At 42.6% G+C, this 13135-nt stretch overlaps 1 protein-coding gene across 2 annotated transcripts in view; it reads right to left on the reverse strand.

Moving 5' to 3' along the window:
- The window catches only part of fam184ab (family with sequence similarity 184 member Ab), a 93347-nt gene extending 80653 nt beyond the window's left edge, over positions 1-12694 (reverse strand). Inside the window, exon 1 of one of the 2 annotated variants that reach the window (XM_020615369.1) lies at positions 11946-12694. In XM_020615369.1, coding sequence (XP_020471025.1) covers positions 11946-12107 — 162 coding nt within the window. In that variant the 5' untranslated portion in view covers positions 12108-12694. The remainder of the gene's footprint in view (positions 1-11945) is intronic. The other variant, XM_020615368.1, reaches the window with a different exon arrangement.
- Between the last annotated feature and the right edge of the window lie 441 nt (positions 12695-13135).

Here is a 13135-nt window from a genome sequence, read left to right on the forward strand (position 1 = left end):
CTGTTCTTGAATGGGCCAGCCAGAGCCCTGACTTAAACCCAATTGAGCATCTCTGGAGAGACCTGAAAATGGCTGTCCACCAACGTTTACCATCCAACCTGACAGAACTGGAGAGGATCTGCAAGGAGGAATGGCAGAGGATCCCCAAATGCAGGTGTGAAAAACTTGTTGCATCATTCCCAAAAAGACTCATGGCTGTATTAGCTCAAAAGGCTGCTTCTACTAAATACTGAGCAAAGGGTCTGAATACTTATGACCATGTGATATTTCAGTTTTTCTTTTTTAATAAATCTGCAAAAATGTCAAAAATTCTGTGTTTTTCTGTCAATATGGGGTGCTGTGTGTACATTAATGAGGAAAAAAAATGAGCTTAAATGATTTTAGCATATGGCTGCAATATAACAAAGAGTGAAAAATTTAAGGGGGTCTGAATACTTTCCGTACCCACTTTACAACACATACAGCACAGAGAACACCACTTTGACAGAGCACCGAGATGAGGCTGAACCGGCTCACTAGAGGATTTCTCCCATACTATGCTGTTTGATTTACAGCCGTCTGCCCGTCTTTGCCAGCACCAGGTCAACCGCTGGAGCATGAAAATCATTTAAGGTGTGATCGCTTTCTGTTGAGTCATGCTGTAGCTACAGTCGGCCATGAGGCTAGAAGTCATTCTCTCTAACTGCTGGTTTCAGTGATCATCAGAGAAAAGGGTGTTACAAGCCTGCGTAGCACAAGATGTGATGTATGAATGGGATGATCATTATGGAGAAAGCAATAAGAAGAGCACAGCACTGGGCCCCTCTGGGGAGCGGCATGGCTCTCTCTCCCTCTCTCTGTTCCTTCCTGTTTTGCTCACACTCTGTCACAACACGCAGAATTTCATTTGCAGTGGCATCAACGTCTAGAGCACTTGTAGCCGACAGCCTCTCCATTTTGTGTGCATGTGCATGTGCACACATCTGTGGAATTTCATCATTTGTTGTATTTCATCCTTGATTGGACTGAGTGAAGCCTCAATAATCACTGTTTTTAGCCTAGTATGTTACACACACAGGGAATTTGTTGCCGGTACAGAACTGAGGCAGCCATCTATGGCACCAACTCACACACCGATGGCGCCGCTGTCCCTGCAAGGCACTGATCCAACCACCGGGAGCAACTTGGTGTTCAGCATCTCGCCTAAGGACACTTCCACATGTAGACAATGAGAATCGATCCGCTGACTTTCAAGTTGATGGACAACTGCTTTATCTCCTGAGCCACAGCCACACCAAAGTAGGTTCCTTGAACGGGAATCGAACCCAGGTCACTAGACCACCATAATAGTGTGGGAAGATGCCAAGCCTGACAAAAAGAAACGTCCTACTTTGTACCCATGTGTTCAAAATCGCTGCACCAAGTCAAAGAAACAATAAAACACACTTGTCACTGGGAAACAGCTTTAAGGCCGAGTTGCTGTGTGTGTGTGTGTGTGTGTGTGTGTGTGCGTGTGCACATCTGTCTGGTGGGATGCTAAAAAAAGACAAAAGCAGGATGTCGTGGCTCACCTGCAGAGCTGTCATGCAAACAAGTAAAAGCAAGGGACAACTGGAGAAAATGAACCAGCTGGACATTCTGCTGAGCTGGTAATAAGCTGCAAATCCACTGCTGACTGTCCTCACAAGACCCCAGGAGACTGGCAGGCAGATCCAGACTAGACAGCTAAAAACTAAAACCTAGATTCCTATAGGGAATAAAAACTGTGTTAGCTCCCTACTATATGTAGTCATGTGTCTGTCTGTGGCCCATATGGCAAAACATCTTTTTAAACCAAAATATAAGCATCTTGGATCTGCACATTAAAGAAAGAAACCTGGAAAGAACATTCACAAAGTTATGCTCAGCTACGTGCTACTGTAATGTGATGCAGCTAGTTTGGTTTAGATCTAGCATTAGTGAACATGAACGGAGAGCTGTGCCAAGGCGCTTGTGTTTCACCTGGCATCTTTTCATTTCAGGTACATTGTAGCGGCACAGTTAACATATGGAAATGAGCCTTTGCCTCTTTTAGGAATGTTTCCACAGGGTGTTAGAAAATGTTGAGTAATCTATGACTGCTGCAAAATGTGGAGACAAGGAGGAGAAAACAAAAGTTAGTTGTAGCTCTTCTTCCTTTCATCAGCATGAGAGTGACCAGTGGCTCCGGCTGAGGGTCTGACCGGGGCGTTGTGAAAGCACAGAGAGCAGTGATGCAGCCAGACTGTCGACCCTCTGTGGTTCAGGTTTCTGCTAGTCAGCTGCTCTGGGGAGAGAGATGCCCATTACCGGAGCTGGAACCCTTTCCTCTGTTACAGCCCTACGTTTTGATTTGCTTTATTTAAACAATGTTTTGCCAGGAGAAATCCCGCTGAGGTTACAAACCTCTTTAACAAGGATGCCCAGGAAATTAGGGCATTACTTGATTAGGCTGATAAGACGGGCAGATTTTACCATGACATTCTTGCCTGGGGCTCCTCAATTATAGACAAATGGGCTAAAAACCTCAAAGCTGAACCAAGCTTTTTTTTAAAACGCTAAGCCACCATGGTAGGTCTGTTCAGCTCCTAATGCTGCAAACTGCACTACAAGGTAGAAAAAAAATGGAGGACGATGACCAAAAAAATGAATCAAGCAACATTTACCTTAAGTTAAGTAAGGATTCATAGGAAGGCTTTTGTGGAGAATAACTTAGTGACTGGACATAAACCTCCACTCAGATAATGAGATGCTGAGTCATGGGGTTGTCAGCCACACGGGGTAAAGACAGGTCAGCGGGCTGTGCAGATAAATGGATATTTAGGGCAAGTTATAGCAATCCCTTTTGAAGATTTGGTCAATTTTACCTCCTCACAGTTTGGAGCTCATATCCCTGCTCAGCCCCTCCGATGGAGTCGGCTTCTCCGGGATAGAAACATTTTGAAAAAGCCTGAAATGTTGAGTTCGTTAAAGTCGTGTGGATGGTGGCAACTATTTCTTCTTAAAGTATATTTTTCACAAAGTGCTGACTTCTACAGACACATGATTTAACTGATGAGTTGCAAAAACAACTGTCTCCATGGCAACAGGAGATAAAGGGGAGACAGTTTAACTCTTCGATTCCTGCTTTTCACTTTTAAACTTTGTCAGCCACGCAGAATGTGTTCAATTTACATAAAATTTCCTTTTCAAATACTAGATTATCTTATTATTTCCTTTATTCTGTCAGTGTTTATGGGTATAATGGTCCAAATATCCCTCTAGGAATCACTGTCATGTTATCTTAATAGGAAGACAGAGGAAGCCTGCTGTTGGTTGGATGTCCTTCAGCTCCAGGGAAGGACAGACAAACAAGCAGAGACATGGAGAGAGGACGTGAAGGAGAGGGGAGTAAACAGGCCAGCCAATAATAGAAAGAGCCAAGACGGTAACAGAACAGACAAGTAACAACTGAAGAAGGACTATTCATCATCAAACTACTTGTTTTCAAATGTCATATATATACATAATTTGATTATAAGTAGTTTGAGTGAATAACACATGGTTTCTGACATTAACGCCATAAAGCAGACGATATCTTCCTCTTCGTCTCGTCCACTGCTCTCCCTATGTGATGAAAGCACATTCATGATTAAAGAGGAACCTCACATTAACACCTTATTTTAAATGAAAAGCAAAAGAATAAATTAAACCAAACAACAGATACTATTGGACTCCAATAGATGTTAAAAACCATGGAACCAAAGATTTAAAATATGTTCCAAAGTCTAGGGGACACAACCCAGGCCTCTGTACCTCAGGTAAAAACACCTGATGACCTGACAGGTCTTGCTGACTTGTGCGATCATATCAGATCACTGAGGTAAGGAGGTTCCAGACCATTTAAAACCTTAAAAACAAAAATCAGCAACTTCAAATGCATTATTTTCAGTCTAATTGGGTGTAGTCCAAATCTATTGCTCCAGGTTTCAAGTCTGTGTGGTAACGTATCTCTTAAGTATAAACTGTGAAGTGCAGGAAAAATGTGTTGCTACTCTCGTCAGCCACGTTAGTCATCGACCGGTGGCACATCATCCCACTGCCAGCTCTGGTTTCCCACTACACATGCGTCTGTTCTGCTCAGTCACATTTCACGGGGCCTTGGGTTCATTTTGGTGTTTGTCGTCTCTTTGGGAACGAGCCTCGTGGTTTTTGAAAATTAATTTTTCACCGCTGGGTTCAGATATGTTTTCCACTGCTCCGATTCAAATCAGGCTCAAAGTGTATAGTTGGAAGTGAAGTTAAAATGCATATGTAATGAAAACACGTGGATTCGATCCAAGACCGAGCTTGTGAAACGGATAACTGAACTGCAGCTCGCAAAGCATTTGATTTAAACGGCAGCAGCCATATTTTCCCATGTACCAAAACATCCTTACATAACGTATCACACCTACTAATGCTTTATTAATTATTGTGTTTTATTGCTTACTGTTATTATGAGTAATCATCACTTAATGTTGAAGCCACTGCCGATAGCTGTGGTTGTTCCTCGGACCTAATGATAAAAAAAACAAAAAAAAGAAAACAGGGTTAACTGTTAAGTGGTAGGTGCTCTTTATCGCTCTCTCCCATCAGGGAATAGACCCCAGTGAGTAAAGACGGGTCCCTGGTGGCTACGCAGACTTGCACTGCTGCCAAGAGGAGAACAAACAGTCGAAGCAGACTAGAGCCTCTAAAATCCTGATGCTTCCTCGCTACTGACAATATCTGCCAAAAAGCTCCCTTTCCCAGTTAAATGTGTGGGCTGGTGTCAAGACGGGAGGTCGATGCTTTGTAGTGGCTTTCAGTGAAAATTTGAAAGTATTTACCTGTTTACAGTGTGATATTTGATAGTTGTATACACCGTAGATTATTTCTGAAACAAGCGGGAACAGAGGAAGGCAGCACACCTGTCTGATGTAAAATGAACCGGGGGAGGAGAAACCACACATTTATATGGATCTGTCAGCTGACCGAATGCACCCACGTGGCAAATTTATGTAACTTGTTTTCTTTTTCCATATTAAAACATACATTATGTCTATAGGTCGATTCCTCTGTACCTTATCCATGTTGTATATAATGTGAGAGCATTTCGCTTTGACCCTGACTTGGGATGTATGACAAAGTGCTAATCTGTAGGACTTCAAGTTTGGAAATGCAGTACATTAAAGCAAGTTTTACAAATATGTCACAATATGCCAGCAAGCTAATAATGAAAAATAAATCACCACGGCTGAAAAGGATTTCACAGCAATTCAGTAAAGGTACACCTATATGTTAGAAATCTGATGTTAGCAGATAAATCAAGCAGTTAATCAGTATAATTAGCACCGTCAGACTGCTGGACACGCTGCGTTGTACAGCACCAACATTATTTTAGCTCCAAATCAATCATGGATCAGTAATAATATGATCATTTCTTGCATGTAGAAATGGTCTGTCAGTCTACTGTTGGGACTCTGGTGGTGTAGTTACAGCGTGTTTTACATCTATAAACACAATCAGCCCTGCACAGCTGCTGTTGCCCACAAGCTGCTGATGTTCAATATGGCCACCAGAAGGACTGCTGCATCACCTAAAAGGCCTCACATTAAACAATCCCATGCAGAGTGAGGCTTGTTGCAGGCAATGTGTAGCAAGCAGTGATGTGTTACTTACTGCTGGGCTGGCCCATTACTGCCTGGTCGTCCTGAAGGAAACATCGCAGGCTTGTTTTTTGGTCCTTAATACATTTGTGCCTTGGCTTTTGAACAAGCTAAAACCTGAGTGAGCTAAGATACCGTAGATCCCTCCTTCTGTCGTAGATCCATGAACACACGGACAGAAAAGGTACAGAGAGGTGTAAATTCCAGAGGGTTCCTGATGACAGTCATAGATCAGATTCTTCTTCTTCTCTCTCTTTGTCTGATCCTACATAAACCTGCTCTTTGACTCCTCTTTTTGATGGCCAGAGGGTTGAACAGATGTCTTTTCAGACAAAGCATAAACAGGCACATAAAAGGGCAGCTTCTTCTTGGATTTGATAGAAGAAATGAAAAGCCAGTATTAATATGTTTACATTACAGACACTAGTATTCCATACATTGAGGTACAATAGAGGGATGACGTTTCTGTTGTCCAACCCAGAAGTTAGCATCACCACGGTTCCCTCAACAAAGAGCCGGTGGGATTTTTCCATAGGCTTCTGGATTATTGCACAAAATAAGCTCCGACAAACAAGCAGCAGGTGCTTAGCTCATTTGGTCCAGAAAAAAATCTAATCATGTTCCCACCAAACGAACTGCTGGACTGAGTTCCCCGCTCATCTTGGGCTAAAACACACTGGCTGTATTCACAGACAAACATTCATCATACTGGAAAGGCTCTTTTAAGACCTTTCACAAAAACAGCTTTATATATCAGGCCTACTCTACGTCTAACAGCCAATCGTGCACTGCATTAATCAACGCTTCGTCTGTTCCTGCAACGCGATTAGCTTCAGCTTCAGCAAACAAAAACGAGCCGAAGAGGAGCAGCAGCAAAGTGGCTTCTGGCCATACGAAGGTCAAACGTACATTCAAGGTCAAACGTTAAAACTTATCCTCCGTACACACCTCGTGAATCTATGCACCACTGTGTATTTGTCCAAGCGTGTGTGTGTGTGTGTGTGTGTGTCAAGAGGCATGTTGGCAGTGCTTTATTTGTGTCGGATAGTGCTTCAGGCCAGTATGTTCCTGTTTCTCCCTCACTCCCCAGCTTCCCCCATCTCTGTGTGAGATTCAGGGTGTGTACAAATGTGTGTGTGGGCGTATCTTAATGAAATCTGACAGAGAATTGTGACAATCAGTGAAGGAGCATCCTGCAGAGGTTAATAAGTTGTACTCCGGCAGCAGGCCAACACACACACACACACACACACACACACCAATCTTCTGTGTTATTTCCTTCACCTAAAGCTATATTTAGAGACAAACTGTAAATATAAGGCCTGTTTCTTTAACACACTGAGGGCCAATCGTTCCAGGTTTAACACTTCTGGACTTTTAGCACCAAAATGGCAATATTACTCCATCTCGCGCTTCCTTTACCTGTGAAAACCTCCAGTGAGACATTACTCATGCTTGCTTTGTCATCTTTTCTGCACTGTCTACAATACTCACACAGAGCAGTTACTCTTGAAATACAGATTACCAATATGTTCTTTACATAAGAAGCAACATTTCAATTTTTCATTCTAGCAAATGAAGCTGAGAGCCACCGCGTCCTGTCCCACTGGGTTTATCAGATAATCTTAATTACTGCACCTTTAAATATTGGCACAAAACATCTAATGCACCACAAACTGCAGCTCTGGTTTTGATTGAGCAGTATCAGATTTTTAAAAATCCCCATCAGCTCTACTCTCTCACTAAGTGTGGAGTCGTGTTGCGCTGACCATCTGCTCTCTAACCCTGCCCAGGCTACACAGATAACGGCGCTGCCACCCGTGGATTATGGCATCAACACACACATCTTGGCTTGAGTGTCATTGCCAAGTAATAGCAGTGTATTTGTGTGCGAGTGGTTTTGCAGCAGTATTTCCAGCCAGTACAGTCGCCTAATGCAAGACGCTGGTAAAGAGTCTCTCAAATGTCTCTTCAGCATTAGTCTATATAAAACGGCCAGATTATTATCAGTCAGTATTTCCTTCACATTTTCCTTCACAATGGCCACTTCTTTCCTGCATTACTGAACACACACTTAGCCACAATGTGATACATGGGCATATTTGGGGACGCCGTAAATTTAGAAAACTGCTAAACCTTATTTTGGACAGCAGCTTGTGTGGATTCTCATCTACGGCTCATTGGTAAGAAGCACAATGTGGAAAAGAGCAACAGGGGATGATGGAGACACGAAGAAAAACACAACCAGATGACTCTAAAGAGGACTAAAGCCGAGCGATAATTGTTAGACCAGATTATTATTACTTAATCCATTATCAGTCAGCTCTATATTCCAGTTTTGATTAATCTGTGTATTTTGAACAACTACGCACGACAACATCAAACAATATCATAAAGCATTAACAAAGCAGAGGCTAAACAGAAATGTTGAACAGCCGGCAGGAAGATATTGGTAAAAGGTTTTTAATGCTAAACGTGGTTCTTCAACATGTGTATACTACTCTGATGAAATGTGTACAGTTATGCTGCGGTGCAGACACACACACCCACACAATAGTATTTCACTATTGCTGTCTCCTTCAATCCCTTCATCCAGACATACACGAAGAGCCCAGAGGTGTATCTCTGGCTCATGTCAGTCAGACGGGCACTGCCGATGAAACCCACAGATTCACACACCCTAGGCAGGGTAATACATTTGTTATATTTGTTCTCCTGATGATGCAAAGTGACACGCTACCCCTCTCTGTTTCAGTGCTCCGACAACAACCCGAAACTTCAGCCCTGACTCACAGTGGACCGGCCACAAAATCAGGTTTATTCCTTCATGAAATCAACCCTGGCTCACAGTACATGCCTTTGCCCTGAATTTATATAGAACTTGTTGCCATAGCAGCAAAACCCCCAGTCTTCTTTTTGACTGAGGCACTACAATAAAGGCAGAACCACCACAAAATGTAAAACAAAACATCATGACAGTGAAATCCCCGCAGAGCCTGAGCTTTGTGGAATTAAACATTACTGCGAGAAGTCTTTAAATAACAGCGGCAGAAAACAAGTCTTGCATCACAAACCGTAAGAGTCAACACCACAGGAGAACGGCAATCAATGCCTGACTTATTGACTATGCATGAAATCTCTGCAAAAACATATGGAGCCAATGTTTGTGTCAAAGCCAGGTGCAGTGAAGTGACAGCGCTGCTGCACACTGCGCTGTTGTACTGATGTATAGGAGCAGAATGATGAAAACCAGTAAACGTAAAGAGGCCGAAAAGGCAACGTGGAGCTTACCCAAAGTAAACACACACCAAAAAGTGAACTGACTTTGATAAATCACATTACAGATGAGTAAAAACACATGAAGGCACTCTGGCTTAAAGTAGGCCAGTCAAAATACGAGATAAAAAATTCAGATGCCTCAGTCACTCTCAAGGCATCCCCCAGCGCAGCAAGCTGGAAATCATTCGGCCTGGGATGTGTCAGAGGTTTCAGGGTTGCTAGTTATTGGTGAACGCAGCTCTGACTCCACAGAGGTCAGAGGTCAGCGTGAGCTGATGGCCCCAAAGCTGTCAGCGTATTCCCCTGCTTCGTTGGGGCTACAGCGAGTTGGAGGAGGCACGAGGCTCAGGTGTGTCGTCCCACTCAACATATAAAAATACTCATATTCTGATGCCAGCATCAGATTAAATACACTGTTAAAAAGCCAAACACTTGAGGACTTTTCATAAACAACCGAGCCAGATTTCTCCATGTTGAGTGACTCTTTAATGTTACATTTGATGTAAAGCACAGCCAAATGTAGCAAACATAATAAAACAGATGGTGACTGACCAGAATATACAAACTGTGGCGGCACAAAGGCATTCAGAAATGTGCGAAATGTCATCTCTTGCCACCTTGTTGCTGACCAGTGACCCGTGATGTACTCTGCATAAAAATGCCCCAAAAACCAGCCCTGAACTGAGGACTCGCATGGAAACGGCTCTATGCGGCTGCATAACACTTCACAATGGGCTTTCACATCCACGATTGTGCTGTGAAATCATAGAGCCCCTCACAATCCACGACTCTGACTCTGACTCACACAAGGCTGAAATAATTCTGAGGAGGACATGAATTCCTCCTGTCAGCTCGACCAAAGAAAATAAAACTGTCCAAACCAAATAATCATTTTAGCATCTAACCCAGTTTGAGCCCTGACATCTACACATGAAAGCCACTTGCTTATAAAAAGTGTTGATTTAATTGGTTTTATTTTAAAGACAATGCAGTATTGAGCTTGGTTTCACTTAATATTTCATAAGGTATCTCAGTGATCACGGTAAAGGTCAAAACTAAATTTAGTAAGCAAGCTTTTCTTTTTCTGCTGCTCCTCATACATGGAGCTCTTTGCAAAAGGAGCTAAAACTGCATTCATTAGTTTCCTGGGTAGATTAAAGCTTTGCTGCGTGGACTCGGAGCTTCAACAAGTACTTGCCATTGTCAGGATGTTTGGTAATTCTAGCTGTTTTAAACTAGTGTACCTGACTCAGTGTTTTCACAGGTTCTGATTTATTCTTATTATCAATTGCTTGCTTGACTAGCAAGAGTGTGTTATGGATTTATTTGTACCTGTGTTGTTTGGCATGATTGGAAAGGAGATGTTTAATGTCAGTGAGGTTTTCCGGGTTAAATAAAATACATTAAAAAATCCCAATAGTAGGTGAAAGATCAGATGTTCCTAGATTGAGCTAAATAATGAGAGAGGATTAAGGTGTGTGTAATATAGAACAAAAAATATAATAATAATAATAATAATAAATCATAGAATATAACGTGTGTCATTTGCATGTTATTACACAGAGGATTAGCTAACAAGGTGAAAAGACTTTACAGGAGCCGCACTAAGGCTTGGCACACACCAAGCCCAAGGCTGATGAATTATGATTTTGTTTTTCAGCCCCAACTTACTCAGCACAGACAGAAATACTGAGTGGCAGAGTCAGCAGCGAATCCTTGGAATATATCAGTGAACTAGGGCGTCAGACCCTTCAGTAGCAAAGAGGAGGCATGTTCAAAAAGCCACCCGTGTGCATATGAGGCACCGCTAGACCTCCAGCTTGATGATAATGACATGCTGCAGCCACAAACATGCTTTGACCCTGAGTCAAGGTTGTGGAGAGGTTGCTACTCCATGTTAGAAGCTGGAGCCCTGTTATTTTAGCAAGTGAGACATGAAAGCACTGATCCACAAGGCAAAGGCATCTGAAATGTCCTTGAAAGCCCACAGGTAACAACATCCTAGTCAGCAAAGCAAATAAAATGTTGAACTGAACTTATTTCTGTTAATGAGCTCCTACATCTAACATATATATGAGCTACAAATATTAAAAATTCATGCCGTAGAAATGAATATTTTAGTGAAATGGGTATCATAAAGCAAAAAAAAAAAAAATTCTAATCCAACACAGATTTGGCATAAAACCAGGGGAACTGCAAGGCACGCAATAAAATATTTCATATAAATGAGTAAAGGGAATATTGAAATGGAATAACGTCTTTTTTAATCAGTGTCACAGGATCAAAGTTTGGGGAAGTGTTTTATGTAGCTGCATAATTATTTATAAGCCCCCCAGAATAACATTAACGTGGGAAAGTATGACAAAATAGGGCACATGCAGGCCTGTGCGCCATAAAGGAATGAATCAATGAAAGAGCTGATGAATGTAGTGGCCAATAACCTATTGGTGCATGCACAGTGAGAACGGACAAGCGTTACCTTATACCCTAATGAGAAGGGACATTCCATCCAAACCTCGTTAAAGAACTGAACAATTTTAGACTTGTTTGCATCTTAACTCCAATATAAACCTGCGTCACGTGTCGTAAAGCGTTCAGGGTGATATCGAGCACCTGGTGGTGAATTCGGCGTGGAAGTCAAACGCCAAACAGGATGTGTGTGAATTAACATCCTAATGTAATGAGCTCACTTGTCGGTCCCAGCTTCCCACCACTGTAGTGAGCAGTGTAAACCAAAACAAAGACTTTCATGAAATTAACTGCTGTTTGAGTGATGGATGTGGATGCAGAAGGTGTTAGCAGACCCTAGATTTTTAGGAAAAGTTTCTAAATCTTATTGTACCTGTTAGAAACGTTCACTAATACAAGATGAATTACTAAACAGGCCGAACTTCTAAGGGAGTCTGGTGGCCAGCTGTCACATAAGAACGGGATGCGGGGTTTAACCCTGGGGTTGAAATCCTGCTCGGGGGGGAGTGAGGAACAGGCTCCACTCCTTACCTTTGTTAGCTGTGCTATTTTCTTGCTCATCTTCAGGTGCAGGTCTTGGGTATATTCCATGGCGATGCCGGACGGAAAGGACATGTTGGTTGCTGAGGATGAACTAAATTTCCCCTGCCCGGCAGGGCAGTAATACTGCTGCCAACCCGACCCAGTCGCCATCTTCACGAAGATGCTTCAAATGTTCAGGAGATATTGGCTGTAATTATGAACTGGACGGAGCTAATGGGGCTGTCAGGGAGCGGCGGGGCGGACTGGGACAGTGTCTGACTGTTCCCGAGACACAAGGAAAATTAATTAAAAATACGAACCATTTTTAGCCCACATACTGTTAGAAATTGGCTCCATTTTGCTCGGCTCCGTTAACAGTACACCCGAGGAGGGAATCTGTTATTTTAAGCCCCATAAACGTTCGCCGCTACCATCTTGTCCGTTCAAAATGTGGCCGTTTTCAGTGCTCCGAGGTGCGGGTCCCGGCTGCTGTCACCTGGCGCTGATGTGGAGCTGTTTTCGGGCAGCTGACTGGCGCCCGGTCGGTCACCTTGACAGAGAAATTTCTCAGCCGGAGCTGTAAACTATATTCCTGCTCGGTTTATTCTGGCTACACTGACGGAGAGTGAGTAGATATTGAAGGTGAGTGTGTGGGACTGACTCCGCGGCTGCTCGCTGCTCCTGTGTTGCCATGGATCAACTCAACACGTTATGCTGCATTCACGTAGGATGGGAGCAGCGCTGCGTTCAAGGGCTGTCGGACAAATCGAACACATGACGGGGAAAGCTAGGTGTGACGTTCAAGGGGTGGGTGGTGGCCAAAATTGTATTCTCACTAGTCAGAATGGTAACTAAAGATATCCAAAATAGCTATTTTATTAGTAGAAATTGTATTTCAAAATATCTACAACTTTCATTTTATGTGTAAACCTAGGCCTAAATTAAACATATCAAACTCCTTAAAAGTGAGTGGCCATTTAACATTTATTCACTACACTGTAGGCCTATATATACTACAGATAACTGTAATTTAGTTTTTCTTACTAAAAAAAAAACATTTCAGATATTCACAAGATTATTCTTCCTGGGACAAATCACATTAGTGTTGCCATTCATGTGTATTGGACTTTCAATTTTAAGGAAAATTCAGATATCCCAACTTTTCACATCCAAAATGAGTCATCATAATACGAGGTGTG

This window comes from Monopterus albus, unplaced genomic scaffold, assembly GCF_001952655.1.
Source record: "Monopterus albus unplaced genomic scaffold, M_albus_1.0 scaffold164.1, whole genome shotgun sequence".
Lineage (NCBI taxonomy): Eukaryota > Metazoa > Chordata > Actinopteri > Synbranchiformes > Synbranchidae > Monopterus > Monopterus albus.